This window comes from Electrophorus electricus, chromosome 6 (genome assembly GCF_013358815.1).
Source record: "Electrophorus electricus isolate fEleEle1 chromosome 6, fEleEle1.pri, whole genome shotgun sequence".
Classification (NCBI taxonomy): Eukaryota; Metazoa; Chordata; class Actinopteri; order Gymnotiformes; family Gymnotidae; genus Electrophorus; species Electrophorus electricus.
This window is the reverse complement of record NC_049540.1, coordinates 29,975,543-30,002,033: the sequence shown is the minus strand read 5'-3', so window position 1 is coordinate 30,002,033 and position 26,491 is coordinate 29,975,543. Positions and strand designations below refer to the sequence as shown.

At 44.2% G+C, this 26,491-nt stretch overlaps 2 protein-coding genes across 3 annotated transcripts in view; one reads left to right on the top strand and one right to left on the bottom strand.

The window, feature by feature from the left end:
* gabra6b (gamma-aminobutyric acid type A receptor subunit alpha6b) overlaps positions 1 to 7,447 on the bottom strand; it is a 22,366-nt gene extending 14,919 nt beyond the window's left edge. Inside the window, exons 1-7 of the mRNA XM_027030729.2 lie at positions 7,101 to 7,447; positions 6,864 to 6,985; positions 6,224 to 6,291; positions 5,346 to 5,566; positions 4,975 to 5,057; positions 4,762 to 4,905; positions 4,241 to 4,393 (exon numbers count right to left, since the gene is read on the bottom strand). Of these exons, the coding sequence (XP_026886530.2) occupies positions 4,241 to 4,393; positions 4,762 to 4,905; positions 4,975 to 5,057; positions 5,346 to 5,566; positions 6,224 to 6,291; positions 6,864 to 6,985; positions 7,101 to 7,180 (871 nt within the window). The 5' untranslated portion in view covers positions 7,181 to 7,447. The remainder of the gene's footprint in view (positions 1 to 4,240; positions 4,394 to 4,761; positions 4,906 to 4,974; positions 5,058 to 5,345; positions 5,567 to 6,223; positions 6,292 to 6,863; positions 6,986 to 7,100) is intronic.
* Positions 7,448 to 18,475: 11,028 nt separating this feature from the next.
* The window catches only part of LOC113590552 (gamma-aminobutyric acid receptor subunit beta-2), a 62,555-nt gene continuing 54,539 nt past the window's right edge, over positions 18,476 to 26,491 (top strand). For both annotated transcript variants that reach the window (XM_035527384.1, XM_035527383.1), the window contains exons 1-3: positions 18,476 to 18,869; positions 18,972 to 19,063; positions 19,739 to 19,806. In XM_035527384.1, the coding sequence (XP_035383277.1) occupies positions 18,790 to 18,869; positions 18,972 to 19,063; positions 19,739 to 19,806 (240 nt within the window). In that variant the 5' untranslated portion in view covers positions 18,476 to 18,789. The remainder of the gene's footprint in view (positions 18,870 to 18,971; positions 19,064 to 19,738; positions 19,807 to 26,491) is intronic.

Here is a 26,491-nt window from a genome sequence, read left to right as displayed (position 1 = left end):
TTGTTCATTTCTCCCCACTTGGTTCAGGACACTGAATAGCGCAGGCAGCCAGTGTTTCATTCAGAGATAAATCCACTGGGAAAGAATCATTTCAGTACTGGATATGTCTGCATCTGGCCATGCACTGTTACAACCTGCACCATCAACTCATTATCAGCTAGTTCTCAACTTCAAAGTGACTCGTGCTGCTGACTTTTTGCAACTTTGAGTCGGTTTCGCACATTAATTCCCAGTAGCAGCACTGACTCAACACCACATTACACAACCACATGGAAAGCTAATGTTGAATCAACACACATCTAACGCTCTCTCTCTCTCCCTCTCTCTCACTCTGCAGTTCATCAGTAGAGCGTGTTTGGAAGGGCTCTCTGAGACTGACAGCTAGTGTAGGAGGCCACATCCATGACTGCTGGTTCAGAAGCCTGAAACCAGACGGATGTTCCTCTTTCCCTGGCAGCAGAGAGGACCAGAGGGATAATGCCATGGAGAGAGGAACTGGTGCAGAGGAGGCAGACGCCCACCACACGGTGTCAGCTGTGGAGACATGGAGAGCACACACCATCTCACTGAGTGTCATCCCCGAGTCCTGCTCCTGGACTGGTTAACCCTCACACCATCTCCAGCTTAGCAATGATGGTAAAGTGTAGATAAGTATCACAGTGCACTTTCTGTCAGTATCTTGGTCCATTTGGGCCCTATTGTAAGTAAGGAACACTCTTAACACTCATATATACAGATTCATTTGATGCTTCAAAATTGAATTTGACTGTTGTGGCTAAATTCACCAAGACCATTCTGAAGTGAAAGTAGAAGACGCCATATGAACACCAGTGATGTACTATGTGTTTGTTTGGTTTATAAGATCTTTGTCTTAGTGAGATGTTGACATTGTTAAACTGATGACCGATGACTCTATTTATGAACTTGTACAGTTTTGAGTGCCAAAATTCATCAGACCATTTATTATGTGACACTCTGGATATTTTCCTAAAATGCTGAAGGTCAAATGACAACATAAGTCCAAGGTGCTGGTATCGTTGAGCTGGGGAGAAGCAGATGAGACAGACCACAGTAATTCTCATTATTCTGAACTTCTGAAAGATGACTTGGTGACCTCCTGAAAACCGCCTAGATACATCTGAGTCAAATTTGAGCAGGCAGAACTAGTTATAGTTTAGTTTAGTTAGCACTAGTCTCATTATACCCTAGTTTAGTGTAGTTTAGTTAGCACTAGTCTCATTATACCCTAGTTTGGTGTAGTTTAGTTAGTACTAGTTTAATTTAGTTAGTACTAGTTATACCCTGTTTTCATTTATTTTAGTTAGTACTAGCTATACCCTAGTTTAGTTTCGTTAGTACTAGTTATACCCTAGTTTAGTTTAGTTAGTGCTACTTATACCCTAGTGTAATTTAGTTTAGTTTAAAAAGGACCATTAACAGAAACCAATAAAACTTTATGAAGAAACCATCCATGCCGAGATAAAAGCATCGTTATGGAAGGACCTTTCTCAGAGCCAACAGGGCATGCACACAGCTACAGATTCATGTTCCTCTCAGACTCCCTTTGGCTCTGCACAGTCTCATATTCTCACTCCTGCTCCCCTTAGACTCCCTTTGGCTCCACATAGTCTCACTGCCTGTTCATTAGGGAGAATGCTTGCAGCCACACTAGTGGAAAAATGCTGAAACAAATGTTCAAACATAAAGGCTAGATTAAGACAGAAGAGAAACAGTGAGCTGGGGCGTCGGGCTCGGCCTGTGTGTGCCCGTAAAGGAGAGTGGAGAGGAAGTCCCAGGACAGACAGTAGAGCTGTGGGCTACAGGAAGCTTTCACACAGCAGACAAGTCAAATGAACTTCACTCATTTAGCGGGCCGAGCTGAGCAGCTCTGTGAGAGTTCAGCCCTTGACTGAAAGGGAGTGCTGATGTGCCAAAGCATGCGGGGAAATACTTCCACTCTTTGTGCTTTAGAATTTCTTCACACACACACACACACACACACACACACACACACACACACACACACACACACACACACACACACACACACACACACACTCACGCACACACGCACATACACACAGGCACACACACTCTCATACTCTCACACATACTCTCACACACGCACTCACGCACACAAACTCTTACACACACACACACACGCACACACACGCACTCACGCACGCACGCACACACTCACACACACACACACATACACACACACACACTTACACACTTTTCTCTCTCTCTCAATCTCCTACTCTCCCTCTCCCAAATTAAATAAGTGTGCATACTAACTAGGTTAATTAGCTTCTGTTGACATCCATGTTAAGTAGGAAAGAGACTCTAGAAAGAGACTCTACATACAGATATTTACACATTTACAATCAAGCAACAGTGAGTCTCTGAGACAGTGAGCGACCTGAATCCGTACAGGCTGTGGTCAAACTCAGACCACACACTCATATTATTGTGTGATCTTTACTGCTGAGGTGAACACTGTAAAAACTCATCAATGCCCAGCTGGCTTTACACTGGACTAGGGTCAAATTCGTCATCTCTCCTTCTCCTTCAGAGAAACATCTCTCCTCTTTCTACTTCTGCTTTCACTTACGGTTCTCAAATTTCTGAAAGTAGTGTACTGGCAGGAAGGGTGGAGTCAGCACACTTTCCATCACTCTCACCACTCTCACCACTCTCATCACTCTCACCCTCTCATCACTCTCACCCTCTCATCACTCTCACCACTCTCACCACTCTCACCACTCTCACCACTCTCATCACTCTCACCCTCTCATCACTCTCACCCTCTCACCACTCTCACCCTCTCATCACTCTCACCCTCTCATCACTCTCATCACTCTCACCACTCTCATCACTCTCACCCTCTCATCATGCTCACCCTCTCACCACTCTCACCACTCTCACCACTCTCACCCTCTCATCACTCTCATCACTCTCATCACTCTCACCACTCTCACCCTCTCATCTCTCATCACTCTCACCACTCTCATCACTCTCACCCTCTCACCCTCTCACCACTCTCACCCTCTCATCACTCTCACCACTCTCACCCTCTCATCACTCTCATCATTCTCACCCTCTCATCACTCTCACCACTCTCACCCTCTCATCATGCTCACCCTCTCACCACTCTCACCCTCTCATCACTCTCATCACTCTCACCCTCTCATCACTCACCCTCTCACCCTCTCACCACTCTCACCCTCTCATCACTCTCATCACTCTCACCCTCTCATCACTCACCCTCTCACCCTCTCACCACTCTCACCCTCTCATCACTCTCACCACTCTCACCCTCTCATCATGCTCACCCTCTCACCACTCTCACCCTCTCATCACTCTCATCACTCTCACCCTCTCATCACTCTCACCCTCTCACCCTCTCGTCACTCTCACCCTCTCATCACTCTCACCTTCTCACCACTCTCACCCTCTCATCACTCTCATCACTCTCACCCTCTCGTCACTCTCACCCTCTCACCCTCTCATCACTCTCACCCTCTCATCACTCTCACCACTCTCACCCTCTCATCATGCTCACCCTCTCACCACTCTCACCCTCTCATCACTCTCACCACTCTCACCCTCTCATCATGCTCACCCTCTCACCACTCTCACCCTCTCATCATGCTCACCCTCTCACCACTCTCATCACTCTCACCCTCTCACCCTCTCACCACTCTCACCCTCTCATCACTCTCATCACTCTCACCCTCTCATCACTCTCACCCTCTCACCCTCTCACCACTCTCACCCTCTCATCACTCTCATCACTCTCACCCTCTCATCACTCTCACCCTCTCACCCTCTCATCACTCTCACCCTCTCATCACTCTCATCACTCTCACCCTCTCATCACCCACAAAAAAGAGCAACTTCAAATGATTCAAGTGCATTGTGTACCTCTGCCAGTAGTATGCATTACCCTAATTTCACACACAAACACACACACGTAAACGGGCACAGGCTTGGCAGCTGGGTAAGGGAAGCTACACACCCGGCAGGCAAACAAACATCATCTGTGTTTTCTACAGTGCTAGAAAAGGACGGTAACTGACTGGCCACTAGCAAGTATTCACTGCACTAGCATACATCGTTAAAGACTGAATGACTCATTATAAGACAAACTGCAGTGTCTGTGGTCTCAGTCAGCAGGGATGATATAGCAGGACAGTGGTAAGATGGACGCAGACCGCTCTGGCATAGCTGGGCTTACCAAACACGGTCCGTGCTGGGACAGACTCCTTGTTGATCCAGAAGGAGACCTGCGCGAGGATGACAGTCATGATGCAGGGAATGTAAGTCTGGATCAGGAAGAATCCCATCTTCCTCTGCAGGTGGAAGTGAACTGTCATAACGATGTATTCGCCTGCGAGACACGGGCGCATCAGCAGGGTCACATGCTGATGTGAGAACAGGGGTTACTGGTGAAGCTCAGGCTTAAGGCCATGACAACTGCGTACAGATCAGTTCAACACAAGCAGGTCTGATCAAGTCTCGTCAGCATCTCAGAGCCAGATGTCTTCGGCAGGCATAACACACCTGTCAAAAACATTCACCTCATACTGAACACACTTGTTTTAGAAACTACTGATCACATGAAATAAAACTGTAGCCAACAGACTGGTGCCAAGGATGCCCACTTCCTGTTCAAGAAATGTGCAGCTCACGCTGACATGTGATAGAAGAGACATTCCATGAAGAAGTGTAGTAAAGATTGCAGAACAGACGGCTGACCTGTGTTGGACTTTAATCTTTCACTAGACACGGTCTGTCCTACGAGGTCATACTGGAGAAGGCTGGAAGACTCTTGTGGAACTTCAACAGAAAACAAGGGTCCTTTCTTCCATGTGTACAGGATCTCGCTGATAGGGTAGGCATCTGCAGAGAAGAGAATCAGGCGCTAGCTACAACCTCCAGCTACCACACAGGCTTATTAGACCGACTTACAGCTGCCAAACTTCAGCGGACAAGAATGTCCATCCATTGGGAAGTTGATCAGTCTCATTGGACATTCCGCATTGATGGTTAATCTGCATGGGATTAAACAGAAAACATAATTTTGCATTTGATTACAAAACGCAACCAATCCAAACAGAGATGGGTCTTTAACAAGAATATGTTAAACATATAGCACATGCATTCTTGACCACTGCGGTAAATCTGCATTTACAGGGCAAGCATATAAAAGCACGGAGGCACAGCGTAGCCTTGAGTGTGGCATACGACTGCCGTGCTTTACAAGCCGAGAAAGAGGAGGAGGAGGAAGAGGGGTGAGTTCCATTTTTGGCGAGTGGTGAGGGGGGCAGAGGGTGGTCTACCTCATGGTGTACAGAACAGTTCCGTTCTGCATGATACGGAACAGCTTGTTGGGCGTGGTCATGTTGTGGGCGATGGAACGTTTTCCATTGCGGAAGAACGTGTCCGGTGTCCAAATTTTAGTGACCATCAGGTTGTTGAGGCGGAGAATGTCGATGGGCCCCTCAAACTTGAGACGTTCATCCGTCCACGTCTGGCGAAAGAACACGTCCATAGTGTACTCCTGGGAAAACAGTGCACGGACACACACAGCACAGTTGAGGCACCCCGGGAAGGACATGCATATTGCCCTGTGTGACCTCTGTGGTCTCTCGGACGGTAACGAGGCGCGCATCATTCATGCTTCATACAGCCAAGACCACGTGGCCACGTTCCTCTTTCACCTACTGCATACTGGGAACACAGCTGAAAAAGTGACTTTGCAGGTATCTTTAGTGAACAGGTTCCAGAGATTCTCATAGAAATGTCCCCTTATGTCTCTCGGACTGTCGCCCACATGATTTTGCACACAGAGGAATAAAGATTACTGTAGTAAGAGATGTAGACATATTCAAAATCGTAGTGAAGTACACAGGGTTTCCAGTGAAACAGGACGATTTGGACAGAGGTCCTTCATCACAATGTACTTCGCAAAGTACTTTGCTTGCACTGCTTATGAAGGACCTCTGTCTGAAACGTCCTGTTCTCTTATTCTGTTCTCGTATTCTTCGCTACAATATTGAATATATATATATATATATATATATATATATATATATATATATATATATATATATATATATATATATATATATATAAACATGTCACACTAAGACATCCACGCCACAAGTTATGTAGTTGTGTAGCTGTATAGCTGTATTTTTTATTTTTAATCACTAACCATTTCCACATCTGACACAGGACCAAAGCTGGTGACAAAGATGTCAGTTTTGACCTCAGTGACAGGACCTAGAGATAAAGAGATATTTGGGGGAAAAGGAAAACGTTTGTAAAAGAACAACCATTACAAACATCTACATTCAAATGCCTTTTGGCAAACACAGCTAAAAAACTTCATTAAAAAAATAACCTAAAATGATTTTATAAAATATTGTAATTCTATGTAATTATATAAATGTGAACTTTGCTTGCACAGATGATAAAGAATCTCTTTCAGAAATATCCTGTTTCTCTGGAAACCATGTGTAATTTATACTGCACACACACACACACACACACACACACACACACACACACACACACACAATGCTTTTTACTTCCATTATCAGCGATTTAGATGTTCAGAAAGAAAAGGTTCAGTGTCAGATGCTTTATCTTGTTGTTATCAGACTTGACACTAATTCACTTCGTGACAATGTGTCACATTCGGTAACGAGTTACTGATAGTGAAATCAATCACTACAAATCACTTTTCATTGACCAGCCACTTTAAGCAGGATGATGGTAACACTGTCTCAACTTTAGAGCTGCAAGATGCTCGCGGCACACGAGCACTTGTTTCAGAATAATATCCACTGTACCTCCAAATCCCGGGCGAAGTCTGTTATCGTACCCGTCCAGTAATCTGTCCAAAATGCGCGTAATATTGTCCGAGTAGACACTCGTCTCGGTCGGCTTTGCATTTGACAAAACTCGCCCCACACTACAAACGAAATATATACTTGATGTGTGCAGCCCGTTTCCGAGCGCGCAGCGTGGCGCGTATAAAGGCAAACTTGGTAAAGAAGAAGCGAAGTGACATCCAGTGTGTTACTTACCAAGACAGGAGAACGCACGCGCATACCCAGCCCATGCCTCGCGCCTCCGCACACGTGAAAACACTTCTGTCTATAAACATTATTTATAAAGGCGATAAAACAGCGACGGCGGTTGTGAACCGCGACAATCGCGAAGCTTTATCCTTACCGGTGCGCGTGCACTGGGGCTGACGCGCGCTGTTGGAAAACTAAAGAGTGGCGGAGACGCGGAGGAGTGGAGCGCGCGCATGGACTAAGGCATCGCGAGGGACCGGCAGCCGCGCTCCATGATCCACTAGGGAAGGAGCAGATGACTTATTATTATGAGAAAGACTCCAGGATTAGCTCCAGCTCTCGTGCAAGCCTAGATGGTGCTGATGTTGTCGGGTGATCCTCCGCCTCCCCGTTAATGTTAACGCGTTGGAGAGGGTGGGGGGGGGGGGGGGGATTAGTGCTGCTCCACCACAGATCAATACACATCATACACCATGATACAGGCGCGTTAGTCTTTAACATGGAATGTTAAAGGAAACGTCCACGTGTAGATCACTTCAAAGCATAAATGAATCTCTTTTAGGGTCAACACTGGCTCGCGGGGATATCTAAACAAAAGCATTCCCTTGCGAAAGCAATTCTGTGTGATTCCTCTTAGCACGGGCCACATTTCCACCTATGATGTACAGTCACGTAATCTGAACTGAACGGGAGTTTGCCTGCGTGCCGTCTGCACGTGACTTGCCTTTGCGCGGCGTTCTCGAGACAGATGGAGCACTTAAACATGATCCTTTTATTGGCAAGACTAATGCAAATCATTAGCCAACATTAATTATGGAAAAGCTCTAATGTAATATGCACGTTTTTACTTATTGGGCCCTATTTCTGTTGACTTATAAATAGATGTGTGTTTGTTTATTTATTTATTTATTCAGTTGCCACTAATACCGGATGTAGTCATACATTCAAATAAAACTATCAATGTAATAGCAGTATCAATATCACAGTAAATGCTTCAGGACAACACAACTCAGTGAGAAATGACAGATGCCATGTTAAAGCCAACTGGACTTTAATCCACGTTAAACTAATATCTGCTGGACTTTAAGAGTGGGCTCCAGCGCTGAAGGTCTGCTTGGCTTTACTCCCTCATACGTGAGCGTGGGGCTGTTAGCACTGACCCTACTTGGCAAAGCCTCATTTGTGTCAAATGTAACTGGTTGTTCTTTATGTAGTGACAGCAGGCAGCTGATATTCAACCAGTATGAACCCCCATAAGTGTAACTCCCATTATAGTCATAACCAGCGTAACTCCTGTTATAATGAGTCCCAGTGTAAAAGGCAACTGCCCTTCCTGTAGTAGCTCTGCCAGTCAGCTGCTCTGTCTGCAGGGGTCCTGGAGCCCGAACCCCTCGTCCCGGTGACTGGTGGGGGGATATTTTAGACCTCTGGCTAAAAAAGGCCATTGGAGGAAGGTTAGGAGAGGGAGATGCATCAAAGAGGTATGGGAGGAAGGGACTACACAGGAAGTTGGGGGTGTGGCTCCCTGAGGCAGAACTGAAAGAGGGCGGAGAAGCTATCAGCAGAGCGTGAACGCAGGGGCTAAACGCGTGCCAAGCGTGCCAGCCGAGCAGGGTGCTGCCACCACGCTGCCATGCGCACATGCTTTCTGCTCGCACCGTATGGAAGGACACGACAGCAGGACAGAGTCAGCCGCCAGAGAAAAACAAACATGAAACAAACACAGAAATGGGTGTAAACAGGAAATTGAAACAGTCAGGGTCACTTTCGCAGTGTTTGTAAATGGAATAGATCATAACCTGTCTTATTTTCTGACGCTATGTAGAAGGGGGTGGACAGATTAGTTTTCCATATGAAGTGCTGGCTGTGTAAGATTGCTTCAAAATTCAAAGGTCTGAGGAATTCAGAGTGACAGCAGCATGAATGTTTAAATAATCTTAGTCATTGCTAATGTCTTAATCTCGTAAATCTTCTTTGTGGATTATACACTGTTTGAAAGCAAGAAACGCAGTGTAGATTATCACCTTTGATCGGTGCATTCTGAAAGAGGTCTCTGTAGAGTTCAAAATGAATGTGATGTTTGCTTGTCCAGCTAGGTGTCCAGGAGCAGGGAGATCCTGTTTCTTTGCCTGAGTCGGTAGGACCCTTTCTTCCAGCATATCTGTCTGCTCTCAGAGGTGCAGTTCTTTTCCTTGGAACCTCTTTATATGGAACTAAGAGATAAAACAGCCACAACCAAAACAAAGTGAAAAAACTGTGCAGCTGATATGAGTGTCTCTGTTCCAGTGTCTGCCCATGCGTGCTGTGCTGTGCTGTGTCTTGTGTTTTGAATGTTTAGGTGGCTAGAGCAAAGTTACTGAACAGAAAACTACAAGAGAGTGACAGGGAGTTCAGGCACAGCTAGCCAAGTGTGCTGAATTATTCAGTGCGCTTGTTCAAGTTAAGGCACTGTTGTGTAACATTATAAATGTCCTGTTAACATATCTAAGTTGATGTGTGCATGATGCAAATGCATTAACTCTAGTTGGGATGAGAGGTCACTTCAACACTGAAACACACTGCTACATAAAACATAGCACAAACAGGAAGTAGTGCAAACATTTAAAGGCAATGGGTTCACTTGTTTACCTGCAGTATTTTAAATCTGGTTTACTAATAGAACAAGTGCGTAATTCTTAACAAGCAAAAGAGCCATAATGACTACCACATAAAATGGTAGCGGATGTCTTAACCTGTTTGACCAGCTGTCAGTCAGGATGTCGCTGTCCGCTGAGAGGAAGCACTCAGCTACTTCACGTCCTGGACTTGCTAAGACAATCTTTGTTCTTTTGTCTCTGTGTTTTCCTTTTTAGTTTGAGAAAACCTTTTTTTCACTTGACTGTTCCAAATGCTTCTAACAAATTCTCCACAAAAATTTTCAAGGACAGAGGAAATGGCCCTCCTTACAGCAGGTGTTGTCTTCCCCTGGTCTGGAGGAGGTCGTTAAGGAGCCCTGGGTTCTGGCGATTCAGACTCCTTCTTCTGGTTAGATGAAGACATTACCGGTAAGTACTGGTACGGTGGCTGTTGCCAAATCCTCGTCCAAAACGCCCAAGCGTGAAACACGCAGGCTGAACATGCCAGCAGTGTCTACTGGACAGGAAAGGGATCAGTGTGTTTGAGGGCGGCGCAAAGAGAGGTTTCTGAGGACGTGAAGGGAACCTGTCAGAAATACTAGACAGAATTACTCCTCAGAAACACACAAGAAATAAAGCCAACAGAACTACCCACAGAGCAGCAGCCGTGTTCTCTGACTATTTCAAATTGGCTGAATTAGTACAATCTGCCAGCATAGTCTGATCTGATTTACACCAGTGTTTGTTTCATTATTATTAGACTGTGACAAACTCAGTGTGATGGAAGGATGTGTAAAGATGAGTAACACAACAAACCCTCAGATAATAATAATAATAACAATAATAATAATAATAATGGACTATTATTGACTAATAATAATTATTATTATTCTGGACTGAACTGGCTCTTATGTAGTCTAGTGTGTAGACAATAATAATTATTATTATTATTATTATTATTAGTAGTAGTAGTAGTAGTAGTAGTAGTAGTAGAATAGATTTTATATTTATTATAATTTTTATTATGAAGTTATTTTCATTTCCCACAGGAGAGCCTTGTTTGTCAGGAATAGGTGATATTTATGGTTAAAGGCTCCATTTCTACTGGCCCAATCAAGATAAAGTCTCAAAATAATATACCATCTGAGGGCAGATATTTTTGCATTTTCATAGCTAAAAAACACACACAGGGTATTTAGGTAATTATTAGACGCATCTTATCACCGACGCCACATTCCTGAAGTCACCCTCTGTTAAGACTCAAGCATGCAGTGGCTTTTGGAGAAGCAGAAATAAATGCAGGAACTTAACCCTTTGAACCATGAATTCAATCTCCAAGAGACCTGGAGGCAGAGCAGAGCTAGCCAAGGTCAGCACTGTGTGGTCAGCACGAGGAGAGATGTTACTGGATCCCATATGAATTCAGTCTTGAAGGAAAAGGTCCCATTAGCCAGGGTTCATTACAAAGCCCCGCCCTCTGCCCAGAGGTCTTTGAGTGTAGACAGTACCATAAAAAGCAGTCTAGACCACACACTAGCCAACAATAAGAACCAGTCTAGTCCACACGCTAGCCAACAATAAGAACCAGTCTAGTCCACACACTAGACTACAATAAGAACCAGTCTAGTCCACACGCTAGACTACAATAAGAACCAGTCTAGTCCACACGCTAGACTACAATAAGAACCAGTCTAGTCCACACGCTAGAACATTCTACATGCTTATTTTATATATTTGTTTTAAATGTTTATTTTCCTAAACCCTAAACAACATACCGCTAAAGCAAAGCAGATGAACAAAGTTATTAGTAATGTTTCTTCTAATGTTTACATTTTTCTCTTTCACCGTGACATGGTGTATTAATAAGAACAGTGTATGAAGACTGAATATTCATCTGATCTATATGTGTCATGTGTTAGCACTTTGACTGGACTTGGTCCGTGACATTGTGTTGTGGATCTGATTAGATGTGCAGTGCGGGGTGTAAGCCCTCATTAAACAGATGGGCTAACGTGACTCTCACAGCTACGTTTGCATTTAGCAAACTGACACACTGTGGCAGGCGTTTATAAAGACAAGGTTTTATAACCAGCAGAGAGCCGTATTATGTTCATATTGGTCATGTTCTCCTCCTGACAGATGGCATCTTCACACAGATTTCTCCTATCTACTTAAAGTGGTCATCACAGACTTGTGTATCACAGTCTTGTGTATCATAGTTTTGTCTGTTTTGTGTATCATAGTCTTGTCCGATGTATCACAGAGTTGTCTGATGTATCACAGTCTTGTCTGATCTATAACAGTCTGGTCTGATGCATATTTTAGAGCAATTGCAGCTTTAATTTTCAGACAGGTTCATAACTAGAACACATTTTTCAGGACACATGTTTAGATTCACATAAATACCAGTTCTGAGACTTGATCTATCTTGATCTATCAGCAGCTACCCTAAGAGACACTACAGCTACACGATCAGACACTACAGCTAGGCTTATCATTTAATACACAGCTAGTATTGCAGAGACATTTACATTTAAAGCATTTAGCTGACACTTTTATCAAAAGCAACATACAGTTATGACTGAGTACACCTTGAGAAATTGAGGGTTAAGGGTCTTGTTCAGGGGCCCAACAGTGGCAACCTGGTAATGGTGGGGCTTGAACCAGCAACCACTGAGCTTCTACTGCTAGACACTAGACTGCTTTATTTGTTATGGTTATATTTCAAAATGCAAACTGAAATTAAGGACTAAAACCTTTGAGAAAGAATTCCCTGGCACCTGGGTGCTGCTTCCTGTCTGGGAATCATATAAGTTTGTAGTGGAAGCAAGAAAACCTCAATGTGAAATTAATGAAAGAAAACATCACTTAATCCTTTTCTTTTTAAGATGACTATCCCTACTGTAGTTCATGAACTACAGCCTATCACATTCTATGACACTGTAACACTATAACACTGTAACACTGTAACACTATAACACTGTAACACTATGACACTAACACTATGACTGTAACATTATGACACTGTAACATTATGGCACTGCAACACTGACACTAACACTATAACACTGTAACATTATGACACTGTAACTTTATGACGCTGTGATGATGTGACACTCTGATACTGTAACACTATAAACTGTAACACTATGACACTATAACACTATAACACTATAACACAGTTACACTATAACATTGTAACACTATAACACTGCAACACTATGACACTGTAACATTATGACACTGTAACTTTGACACAGTAACACTATGACGCTGTGATGATGTGACACTGACACTGTAACACTATAACACTGTAACACTATGACACTATAACACAGTAACACTATAATATTGTAACACTATAACACTGCAACACTATGACACTGTAACACTATAACACTAACGCTATGATACTGTGATGATGTGACACTTTCTGACACTGTAACACTATGACACTGTAACACTATGACATAGCCTTTTTCTCTGCAGAAACTCTTTTTTGTTAGTAATCCATTCAAAGTGTTTACATGCACTTGGGTATTTGGATAATGAGAAAACTCTGGGATTATATGAGTCAGTCATTGGATTTCTACTTTGCAACCAGAATTCACAGAATGTTGTGATGCCAATAATTTCACAAAATGATTTCCTGCCTGCATTTGGGAAAATGTGAACCTACTTTACCATAAAATATGGATCTTAATATTTTTATGGTTACTAATAGTGTGCAATTCAAATTCTTCTTTTCCTCAAGCATGTACTTTGTTTCAGAATTGTCCCAAAGGTGTTTGATAGCTGTTTCATGGTTGCTGCTTCTGTTACTGCTCCAGTTACGTTAGAAATCCCAAACAACGAGCATGGGTATACATGCACTGAGAAATCATATTATTGAGCAAAAATCCAGCTCTGTTTATCAGACTTGTTAATTTGGTTTCTAGGCCATATGCCAATATAAAAAATGGGAGTGTGCTGTTTACGCTTGAATAATCAGACAACTAGAGATATTTGATTACGATCGAAGTATTAAGTGAATGTAAACTCACTCTTTGTGACACCATAAAATGTGACATGATGACAATGTTACACTGACATTATGACGCTGATGCGCAGATGCTATGACACTGTTATATGTAATGCATTGACTCTGTGAGACTGTGAAGCTGTGTCACTATGACACTGTGATCTGTGTCACTGTGACACTGTGACACTGTGAGACTGTGACAATGTGATCCTGTGACCAAAATTCCAGCCTCATAGGTGTTGAGCAAGTGCTTAAACAGCATATGTGAAAGCACAAAAGATCGTAAAACACAGCTCTGTCTCCATGTATAAAACACAGCTCTGTCTCCATGTGTAAAACACAGATCTGTCTCCATGTATAAAACACAGCTCTGTCTCCATGTATAAAACACAGCTCTGTCTCCATGTATAAAACACAGCTGTCTCCATGTGTAAAACACAGCTCTGTCTCCATGTGTAAAACACAGCTCTGTCTCCATGTATAAAACACAGTTCTGTCTCCATGTGTAAAACACAGCTCTGTCTCCATGTATAAAACACAGCTCTGTCTCCATGTGTAAAACAGTTCTGTCTCATGTGTAAAACACAGCTCTGTCTCCATGCATAAAACACAGTTCTGTCTCCATGTGTAAAACACAGCTCTGTCTCCATGTATAAAACACAGTTCTGTCTCCATGTGTAAAACACAGCTCTGTCTCCATGTATAAAACACAGCTCTGTCTCCATGTATAAAACACAGCTCTGTCTCCATGTGTAAAACACAGCTCTGCCTCCATGTGTAAAACAGTTCTGTCTCCATGTGTAAAACACAGCTCTGTCTCCATGTATAAAACACAGCTCTGTCTCCATGTGTAAAACACAGCTCTGTCTCCATGTATAAAACACAGCTCTGTCTCCATGTGTAAAAAACAGCTCTGTCTCCATGTATAAAACACAGCTCTGTCTCCATGTGTAAAACACAGCTCTGTCCCCATATGTAAAACACAGCTCTGTCTCCATGTGTAAAACACAGCTCTGTCTCCATGTGTAAAACACAGCTCTGTCTCCACGTGTAAAACACAGCTCTGTCCCCATATGCAAAACACAGCTCTGTCCCCATGTGTAAAACAGTTCTGTCTACATGTGTAAAACACAGCACAGTGTATATATGTGTATAATAACAATAAAATCTGAACTGAACTGACAATGGAGTTCCAGCCCAAGTCATCAAATTTGACATTTTTCATTTATTTTTCTACTGGCTGTCAGATGATAAATGACTCTGGCATGTCTGACTAAGATTAATAGTAGAATATTGTCCATACTGAGTGTTTGAGGACACAGATGTATAAGTTCGTCATATACCCTGGTCTCTGGAATAGGCATGAGTGTGTGTGGGGTGTAGAGGGCCTGTGGGTCAAGGCTGGTCATGAGGGAGGAAGAAGCAATGCTAGTCCCCGCAGGCTTTAGAGCGCCTCCTGGTGCCAGGGGATAGAATTACAGTACTGCCACAGCAAGTGTCACAAACTGTTAAGTATAAGGCTTATCAAAGAAAATAACAAAGAGCAAATGGATATATTTTAGCCTGATTATGGCAAGCAAGGGGTTCACAGTCAGGAGCGTGTGATGATTTCAGCTGGCTCCCTATGGCTGCCCAGCTGTGGAGAACAGTCCAGCATTCACCTAAATGATCTCCTGATTGCAGATTTGTAAGGCAGCACATGTTCTGTTTCATAAGAGTGGTTTTGAACAGTCAGGGCTGGGCCTCACCTGCAGACCCTCGCCTCTGAATTCATTTATGTGAGATCGTATGACATCTCACCCACTGTTTATAATTTCGACCAACCTCTCCATAAAATCTCATCCCCATAAGCTCTTTAATGTGAGTTCCTCTGGCTTTGATGAATATACATGCTGCTTGAAGTCTGTTCCTCCCCATGACGCTGGAGGGTTTGTCCTTTTTCGCTCTAAGGACAAACAGAGCGCCGGTACCAGGCTTCATTCAGGGGCCTGATTAATGCAAGCCTTGAGGAAGAGCTAAAACGCTTAAATTAGAATGTTGGTAAGTGGTGGACATGAGCAGACAAACACCAACACACTGACCAGATAAACACCAAAACACTGACCAGACAGACACCAACACACTGACCAGACAAACACCAACACATTGACCAGACAAACACCAACAGGCTGACCAGACAAACACCAACACACTGCCCTGACAAACACCAACATTCTGACCAGACAAACTTCAACTGGCTTGGTGCAACAGCTTGTTTACCATAGCAGTGAGAGCCAGGTAGGTTTACAACACAGTTTTGATCTGTTCAGACCAGTCTGCGTATAACCAGTAATAGAAGGGTGCATTGTCAACATGATGACACCGAGTATGTCAGGAAGCCAAACTACCTGAAAACACCGAGGCTATTTTAGGCCGTGCCTGCCGTTCCTGTTATAGGCTGTTTACCAGGTTGGCAGATATCAGCCTGTTTAACAAGCCAGAGGGAGCTCTAGTTAACCTGAAATGACATGTTCACTCTGCCCCCTGGCTGAAGAATACATATGGGTATTACTGAAAGATGATATTTCGTTAATGAGTCTTGATAAAAACAAACAAAACAAAAACAAATAATAAATACACAAGCAAAACTAACTTCTAATTACTAATTACTGCTACTAGACCCACTGATAATGGGCCTTTTTGTGCCAGATTATCTTTTGAACCTATCAAAATAGTCTTTTGCCCAACTGAATTACTAATCAGAATATTCTTTTGCCTAATCGAAATATTATTTTGTTTTCTAGAGATATATTTCACACATGGAATAAACAAAATAAGCTTTTAATGCAAAACTTTAACTTACACTTCAGTGCATTTCTGATTCTGAAGACTGGGATACATCTGAGTGTGTATGAGTATGTATGAGTGTGTATGTATGAGCATGTATACATGTATATGAATGTATGGTTATCTATGTATGAGTATGTGTGAGTGGGTATGTATGAGTGTGTATGTATGAGTATGCATGTATGTATATTTATAAGTATGTCTGAGTATGTATGTATGAGTATGTATGTATGTCTGAGTATGTATGTATGAGTATGTATATATATGTATGTATGTATAAATATGTATGTATGAGTATGTATATATTAGTATGTATGTATGTATGTATATGTATGTATGAGTATGTATATATTAGTATGTATGTATGAGTATGTATATATTAGTATGTATGTATATGTGTGTATGAGTATGTATATATATATTTGTATGTATGTATAAATATGTATGTATGAGTATGTATGTATGACTCTGTATGTATATATTAGTATGCATGTATAAGTATGTATGTATAAATATGTATATATTAGTATGTACGTATGAGTATGTATATATTAGTATGTATGTATATGTATTTATGTATGAGTGTGTATATATTAGTATGCATGTATAAGTATGTATATATTAGTATGTACGTATGAGTATGTATATATTAGTATGCATGTATAAGTATGTATGTATAAGTATTTATATATTAGTATGTACGTATGTGTATGTATATATTAGTATGTATGTATGAGTATGTATATATTAGTATGTACGTATGCGTATGTATATATTAGTATGTATGTATATGTATTTATGTATGAGTGTGTATGTGTAGGTTCTGATGTTCACCAGTGTCACATTTCTCACAAATCTGCTTTAACCCTTTTACATTTTGCCTTTAGCCCAACTCCTCAAGTCTTTCTTCCATCAGCTATCATGTGCGCTGGATCTCCAGACATCTAGAGCATTCAGAGCCCTGATTCTCCATCCATACTAGCAGTTATTAAATAAAGATAAAATAACACGGCAGGTCCCATTTGGATGACATCATTAACTCCAGCCCAGTCCTACTGGCCATCTGTTTCAGGCCTGATGAACTGACCTATCATAACGCAAGGACGAAATGTCTCTTATAAGCCTGTTACCTGTCTCCTGAAAGCAGATGACCTCGGAAAGAAATGATTGACAGTGTCAGCAAACCAATCGGAGGCAACCACCTCTGAGTTCCATACAGTTTAATGTGTGGCTGTGATTTTATATGGGGTGAGAGAGAGAGATAGACTAATCTACTTATTCCCCACTACTCTTTCTTAAAGGAATTTAAAGTATTCAATTAATTAATTATTTCAATTGATTTTATAAACACATTTGTTTCTTACAATGTTAAGTTTGGAAATGAAATGAATGTGAGCGAACATGAACATACACACGTTACTAAGCAGGAAATAAGCATGTGTGGTGTAGCTGCGCTACGTTTACAGACCGTACCCAGGCCATACCTACACTGTACCCAGGCGTTTGCACACACAGCTGACACGCTCTAGAGGGTTTCCCACGGTTCCCCGTTTAGTTGTTTAACTGGTATTATCATATTACAGGAAGCAGTTTTCCAAACTTCTCCCGGAGCCATGAAAGGTGTCACAGAGGGCTCGGGTTAATGGAGCTTACACCGGATCGGTGCTTTCCTGCACATGACGCTTTTTATCCTCTATTAAAAGGTTTTTTAGAGGAAACGAACCCCTCCTTTTTCACACTGTTCACGCGCATTCTTCCGTATCATTATCAAACCGACGCTCTTCAGGCGGCTAAGAGAGAGAGAGAGAGAGAGAGAGAGAGAGAGAGAGAGAGAGAGAGAGAGAGAGAGAGAGAGAGAAAAAATATTTGTAATAGCCCACAAAATAAGAGGAAGAGAGGGACAGACGGAGAGAGAGAGAGAGAGAGAGAGAGAGAGAGAGCGGGGGGAGAGCCCACTAAGACAGCGTTTTAATGATTCACACAGAGAGTTTTTTCCGCCTGTCATTCCGACGGCTAAACCACACTCCCCATCTGTCTTTTTTGAGATGGTATATCGTCTTTGCTTTTCCCTTTAAATTTTTTTTTTCTGCCTGGTAAACTGCTCCGCCAGCAGCAGCAGCTCTGCTCCTTGATGTTGTGGTAGAGCATGCGCATGCGCGCCACATTGGAATTACTGCACCGGCCAGAATAAGTTGGATGTCTTGTGTCTTCACGGAAACAGCATAAAAGCGCGATGTTCTTCAGACCAAGACGAACGAGTGTTGCGCGCGCGTGGACCTTCCCCGTGATACTGGCCGTGGTTTGCGCGCAAAGGTAAGTCCGCGGATCCGATGATCTCTGGACCAGTGACTGCACACAGAACTTCACTGTGCTCCCAGCGCATCAGTCCTAACCGCGTGCCGCTTTCCTCCTCAGTGCCAATGATCCCAGCAACATGTCACTCGTGAAGGAGACTGTGGACAGGCTGCTGAAAGGATATGACATTCGCTTAAGGCCAGATTTCGGAGGTAAAGGAAATAAGGCGTGTTTTTGGTCACTTGTCTGGTGATGCTGTTAGCCTTTTAACGTGCCCGTGCTCCGTCACGCAACAAAACGGTGCATGCGGAGAGTTGAGCGCGTGTACTTAACACTTGTTCACGTGCGGATAATCGGGCCACTTGCTGCTGCTTTTCCTAAAATAACTCACTTGTGACCTGTTTACCGTCACGATGAACGGGGACTGCTGCGACAACGTGTAGTCAAACATCTCTGCTACGGCGCTTACGGCGCGGGTTTGGGAGACGTCTGTAAGCCAAAGCCTCGCTGCTCTTGCCACCTGCCACAGCCTGGGTGCGTGGCGTTACGCGCGCGTCTCGCTAAAGACTGAGGTCTGCGGCGACACGCAGAACGTGCAGTCGTGATTGCATGCGTCGGTCAGCACCGACGGACACGCGCCTGCTTTGGTCGCCGTGTGAGATGGTGACAGCTAGTCCCCGCGCCCCCCTCCGCTTTACTTTGCAGCTTCGTGTTTTCTGTCTGCGCGAGGGGAATAACAGCGGAGGTTTGGCCACGCGTCCCAGTGCGCTGTACGGCTTTGATGTGTTAAGATTGTTTACAATTGTATTAAAACAGGGGAGGAATTAAAGATGAAAAACATGAAGCTGTGGGCCCAAATAAGAGTGTTTTCTGTGTCTGTGGCGTAGGTCCGCCTGTGGGGGTGGGGATGAACATCGACATCGCCAGCATAGATATGGTGTCAGAAGTCAACATGGTAAGTGCGGGACTATCGTCGCTCCTACTGTCCTGGTGGACGCACGAGGTGCCCCGTTTCCCCACGCGCTCGCTTTGCGTTTACAGCTTGAGACGATTATGGACGCTCGTGCAAAGCTCGAGAATGTTGTGTACGGAAGCAGCATGAGTTTGGGTCGGTGCTGCAGAAGGACGGCTGAGGTGAACCGGACCGGAACAGCCACCGTTAGAGTAACGGGTTTAAAGCTGCCATCGCTCAGGGTCATGTCCTTAAGAGCAACCTGGGACTGTTCCAGGTACCAAGCCACAGTGCTGCTCCTTCACTCCAAGCTGCAGGCTTTATTAGCCAGCGCGCTCCGGGCTGATGTGCCCTGTTGCCGCTCTGTCAGAGTGCCGAGAAAACTAAGTTAGTTTTTTTGTTGGGTTTTTTTGTATGCGAGAGCCCCCCCTAGTGATGACATCTGAGAAACATCGTGAGCTCTGCAGGGGACAGATGCTGAGCCTTAACTGAAGGTCTCCTGTGTCTGAGAAGGACGCAATTCCACTTTAGTTTCTGGTAGAAGTTCACAGAAATCTTTGGTGCAGGGATTTATTGTGTCGTTTCTTTAATTCCTCTTATTTTCTCCCAAAATGTGATTACTGCTGAAAAAGAAAGTGGCCACCACAAGTGTGTCTCATATTTGTATGGATTCTGATTGTGTTTAAAACACTTCATCACTTTCCCGTCTTTTGTTTTTTGTGCTTTACTAGTGATTATGAACTGATAATGACACTCCGCAGATTACTTCAGGGGCTGGAAATATGAACGCTTATAAAGATCAGTGTTCAGGCTCTCAGGGGCAAGGCTGTTCTCACCCAAGTCTCACCCAAGCCTCACCCAAGTCTCACCCAAGCCTCACCCAAGTCTCGACAGAAGTCCGTAAATGGATCTTTTTTTATCAGTAGAAAGACATTCACTTTTGCATAAAGATGGAGATGTTGTTGAATGATGTTGACCAATCTTAAAGTGTGTGTGTGTGTGTGTGTTTGGGGGGGGTGCGCGCATGTGTGTGTGTGCGTACACACAAGCTTAAACAATCCCCTTACACAGCCAGTAGGCTCTGTGTCCAGACTTTCTCTGATTTGCTTTCTTCTGTGGAGTCTTCTGCGCTAAATGTTTCCTTCATATTGGAAAGTGAGTTGAAACGATGATCTAAGTGAAGTCGTTTCAGCTCAGTGCTGATGGTACTGGACTAGTAATTGGAAGGTTGCTGGTTTAAGTCCCACCACTGCTTGGTTGCCACTGTTGGGCCCCTGAGCAAGATCCTTAACCTTCATTTACTTGAGTTGTGTCAGTCACAGTTGTAAGTTGCTTGGATAAATGTGTCAGCTAAATGTAAGTGCTTGTAATAAATGTTAAGGATGTTTCTTGTTGCTGTAAAGTATTCAGAGCAGGTTGGGGCTTTGATGTCTGTCTCTTCAGGCTTCCCAGTCTGGGGTGGAGGGCTGTATCTTTAAGTGCATCTGAGTAGGTTTGGATTAATGCCACGTAATCTGGTTTTAAACAGACAACAGCAAGATTACCTGGATAAAAGCACACACACACAAGCATACACTCACACATGAACACACAGACACACACACACACACACACACACACACAAATATACACACGCGAGCACAAACACACACACGTTCTAATGAAACCTCAGTGGTTTCTGGGGATCAAGGATACGAGGCCCGTAGCACACACTAGCATTTTCGCTGATTTAGCTCAAAGGAAATATTACATTTCAGAATGAACTGGGTGTGCTAGATGAAGTGTAGGTGTGTTAGATGAAGTGTAGGTGTGTTAGATGACGTGTAGGTGTGCTAGAGGAAGGCTATGTGTGTTAGAGGAAGTGTAGGTGTGTTAGAGGAAGTGTAGGTGTGTTAGAGGAAGGCTATGTGTGTTAGAGGAAGTGTAGGTGTGTTAGAGGAAGGCTATGTGTGTTAGAGGAAGCATCGGTGTGCTAGAGGAAGGCTATGTGTGTTAGTGTTAGAGGAAGGCTATGTGTGTTAGAGGAATCGTAGGTGTGTTAGAGGAAGTGTAGGTGTGTTAGAGGAAGTGTAGATGTGTTAGAGGAAGGCTATGTGTGTTAGAGGAAGTGTAGGTGTGTTAGAAGAAGGCTATGTGTGTTAGAGGAAGTGTAGGTGTGTTAGAGGAAGGCTATGTGTGTTAGTGTTAGAGGAAGGCTATGTGTGTTAGAGGAAGTGTAGGAGTGTTAGAGGAAGGCTATGTGTGTTAGAGGAAGTGTAGGTGTGTTAGAGGAATCGTAGGTGTGTTAGAGGAATCGTAGGTGTGTTAGAGGAAGTGTAGGTGTGTTAGAGGAATCGTAGGTGTGTTAGAGGAATCGTAGGTGTGTTAGAGGAAGTGTAGGTGTGTTAGAGGAATCGTAGGTGTGTTAGAGGAAGTGTAGGTGTGTTAGAGGAAGTGTAGGTGTGTTAGAGGAATCGTAGGTGTGTTAGAGGAAGTGTAGGTGTGTTAGAGGAATCGTAGGTGTGTTAGAGGAAGTGTAGGTGTGTTAGAGGAATCATAGGTGTGTTAGAGGAAGTGTAGGTGTGTTAGAGGAAGTGTAGGTGTGTTAGAGGAATCGTAGGTGTGTTAGAGGAAGTGTAGGTGTGTTAGAGGAATCGTAGGTATGTTAGAGGAATCGTAGGTGTGTTAGAGGAAGTGTAGGTGTGTTAGAGGAATCGTAGGTGTGTTAGAGGAAGTGTAGGTGTGTTAGAGGAATCGTAGGTGTGTTAGAGGAAGTGTAGGTGTGTTAGAGGAATCGTAGGTGTGTTAGAGGAAGTGTAGGTGTGTTAGAGGAATCGTAGGTGTGTTAGAGGAAGTGTAGGTAGGACCCAGTGCCACGCAGGCCTCTGGTAGGGCCACCGTGATTGTAGGAGGCCTGGATAGCACCAGGAGCAAAAGTCAAATAGGATTAGGGGCAGCTGGTCAGAGTGGTCGTGACTCTTGTGAGGACCAGCCAGGGTGGTATGTGGAAGGTCATATTCCATGCATCGCTTTGGAGTGAGGATGAATACCCCAGACTGGGCAGGTTTGAAATCCCCTCTTACCCCACACTGGGCAGATTTGCACTCCCCTCTTACCCCACACTGGGCAGGTTTGAAATCCCCTCTTACCCCACACTGGGCAGGTTTGAAATCCCCTCTTACCCCACACTGGGCATGTTTGAAATCCCCTCTTACCCCACATTGGGCAGATTTGCACTCCCCTCTTACCCCAGACTGGGCAGGTTTGAAATCCCCTCTTACCCCACACTGGGCGGGTTCGAAATCCCCTCTTACTCCACACTGGGCAGGTTTGAAATCCCCTCTTACCCCACACTGGGCAGGTTTGAACAGTTTTTCAGTTTTTACCAACTGAAATATGGACCTTTGTGTCACAGAGTGAAAGGGAAGGATTGCAACCCACATGCTGTTGGACCAGATCGCTCACACGTGGCTGCTGGATTTAGGGAAGATCGCAAGGCAGAAGCCGCTTTCTTTGTGAGGGACCTCTTATGAGAGGGGAAGGCGTCATAAGTATACCTTCTGTGAGACAAGACAGGCTTGGAAAAATCTAGAATATCAAGCACGTAGGCTCAGGGTTTGGGGGGGTTGTTTGTTGTACTACAATTTGGAATCAGTTGCACTCTACCTTAAACCAGAATTACAAAATTATTTTATAGGAATATATAAAATATATTTGAATTTACATTTACCTTTACAATTATTAATGTGATAGGTCAAGTCAGGTCATATTTATTTGTATAGCACATTTACAACACACAGTCACAAAGCAGCTTTACAAATGTTTGGGTTCCGATCGCTAATGCGCAATCCGAAGGCAGCGATGGCCAAGAAAAAACTCCCTGGGTGGGATAAAGAAAGAAATCTGGGGAGGACCAAGATAGAAGAGGGACCCTGTCCTCCATGGACCCTGCTAAAGACCAGGCCCTGCTGTAATACAGTAGGTTTAGTCTTAGTAGTCACTTCAGTCTAGATGTAGGAGTCTCAGCTACTCCTCTGTGTCTAGGGTGGGTGAGTAGATGAAGTAGGTGGATGACATGGCAGCGTCACTTCACCTGCTGGTGACAGTGGAACATTTTCTGGCATCATCTCAGATGCTTTGTCACCGATGAGTAGATCTAGTCCAGTGTTGACATCATCTCCACAGTCACATGCTAGTAAAATAGAAAGATGTAATTAGATCTGTAAAGATGAACAACAGTCCATGTTCAGTAGACGTGCAGTCCTAACAGACGGTAGACCACAGTCCTGAGAGACCAGAGGGTGACCACAGTCCTGAGAGACCAGAGGGTGACCACAGTCCTGAGGGACCAGAGGGTGACCACAGTCCTGAGGGACCAGAGGGTGACCACAGTCCTGAGGGACTAGACAGTAAACACAGTCCTAAGGGACCAGAGGGTGACCACAGTCCTGAGGGACTAGACAGTAAACACAGTCCTGAGGGACCAGAGGGTGACCACAGTCCTGAGAGACCAGAGGGTGACCACAGTCCTGAGGGACTAGACAGTGACCACAGTCCTGAGGGACCAGAGGGTGACCACAGTCCAGAGAGACCAGAGGGTGACCACAGTCCTGAGAGACCAGAGGGTGACCACAGTCCTGAGGGACCAGAGGGTGACCACAGTCCTGAGGGACCAGAGGGTGACCACAGTCCTGAGAGACCAGAGGGTGACCACAGTCCTGAGGGACCAGAGGGTGACCACAGTCCTGAGGGACTAGACAGTAAACACAGTCCTGAGGGACCAGAGGGTGACCACAGTCCTGAGAGACCAGAGGGTGACCACAGTCCTGAGGGACTAGACAGTGACCACAGTCCTGAGGGACCAGAGGGTGACCACAGTCCTGAGAGACCAGAGGGTGACCACAGTCCTGAGGGACCAGAGGGTGACCACGGTCCTGAGGGACCAGAGGGTGACCACAGTCCTGAGGGTCTCTGAGACATCACAGTCCACCACCATTATTGTCATAAACCTGGGCGAATGCATGAAGTGGCCGACGACAGCATGGACACCTTAGATTACCAGAGAACTCTGAGGCGGCTCCATGTCTTTATGTACAGGAAGCTGAGTGAATAAACAAGTCTTTAACTTGTCAGGTCCGGTCATCTTTGGTCCAGTGCAGCGCCGCATTGATATGGTGGAGATGAAGAGCAGAAGCACTCCTCTGCCTTACAGTCGTCTTTCACATGACGTTCATGACATATGAACAGGCATGTTTGTTTAAAGACTCACTGAGGTGTCTGCAGGTCTTCAGCAGTTACACTAGCAACTAGATATATTTGTTTTCTTACTTTATGTAGCCAGTCTAATGAGCGTTGAGACGTGAGCTGTGGAGCTGATTGGCTGGTCTGCTAATGCTAATGGTTGAAACAAAAAACACACTGTGGTCTATAGTGTGTAAGAATGTGGGTGTAACAGAATGGTGGTAGAATATGGTTGTGATAGTTGTCTATAACCTGTAAGAATATGGGTGTAACCTTTTCTAAGCACTGTGACTGTTGTGTGACTATTGTGTTGCTGGTCTGGAGATTATTTAGTGTCATGAGTCACTAAATTGTGTCAACTAAAGTTTTGCAGCTTTTGGTAATAGGAAAAGAGTGTAAGAGGTAGAACACAAGGCACTGTGTGGGATGCGGTTCTGATGTTGTTCTTGTTGTTGTGATAACTGATGACTGAGTCAGTAGAAATTATAAAGCGATTGTGCTGGTTTCCTGTAGGAGACCGAGAGTTACGCAGAAGCAGCTGAATAAATATACCTGAGTTTGTGACATTTGGAAATGATCGAAACCTTTACAGAAAAACTATGAGTGTTTTAAATCCCACTGTTATGAAACAGACCTGCATCTGCGTCATCTACCCTACAGTTTACTGCACCTCAGAGTGTATCGAGAGTACTGGACACGAGAGTGTACCTCACACCCGAGTGTATCAAGAGTACCACACACCAGAGTGTATCAAGGGTACTGTACACAAGAGTGTATTAAGAGTACCGCACACAAGAGTGTATTGAGAGTACACACCCAAGAGTGTACTGCACACAAGAGTGTATCTAGAGTACCGCACACAAGAGTGTATCGAAAGTACCGCACGCGAGAGCGTATCGAGAGTACCGCACACGAGAGTGTATCGAGAGTACCGCACACAAGAGGGTATCGAGAGTACCGCACACGAGAGTGTATCGAGAGTACCCGCACACGAGAGTGTATCGAGGGTGTGTTCACTACGTGGCGGTTGGCAGCTCTGCAAAGAATCAGTTTCAGGAGTCGCGGCATTGCACCTCCCCATTCTACAGTAGAGATCTCAGATTTTCACAACATCATTTTCAGTTTGACAATACTTAAAAAAGAAAAAACCATGAATTTTCCTTCTCTTTTGTCCTGCTGGCTGGTGTGGGGGTTGTATAAATGTACACCTCCATTAGCTGCCAGGCTCAGCCTGCGAGTGTTGTCGTCTGGGCTGTAAAACATGCCGTGTCGTACAGGCTGCTGGACTGGAACTTTATGTGGAGGATCACCATCTGCAGGTGTTTACTCAAAAGCCTTTTAGCAGCCATCTTTTACACACACACACACACCAGGCTGTGGGATGCCTTGAAAAATGGTATAAACCTGCCAACAAGTGGACCTTGTCACAAACACACACAAATACACACACACAGACACACACACACAC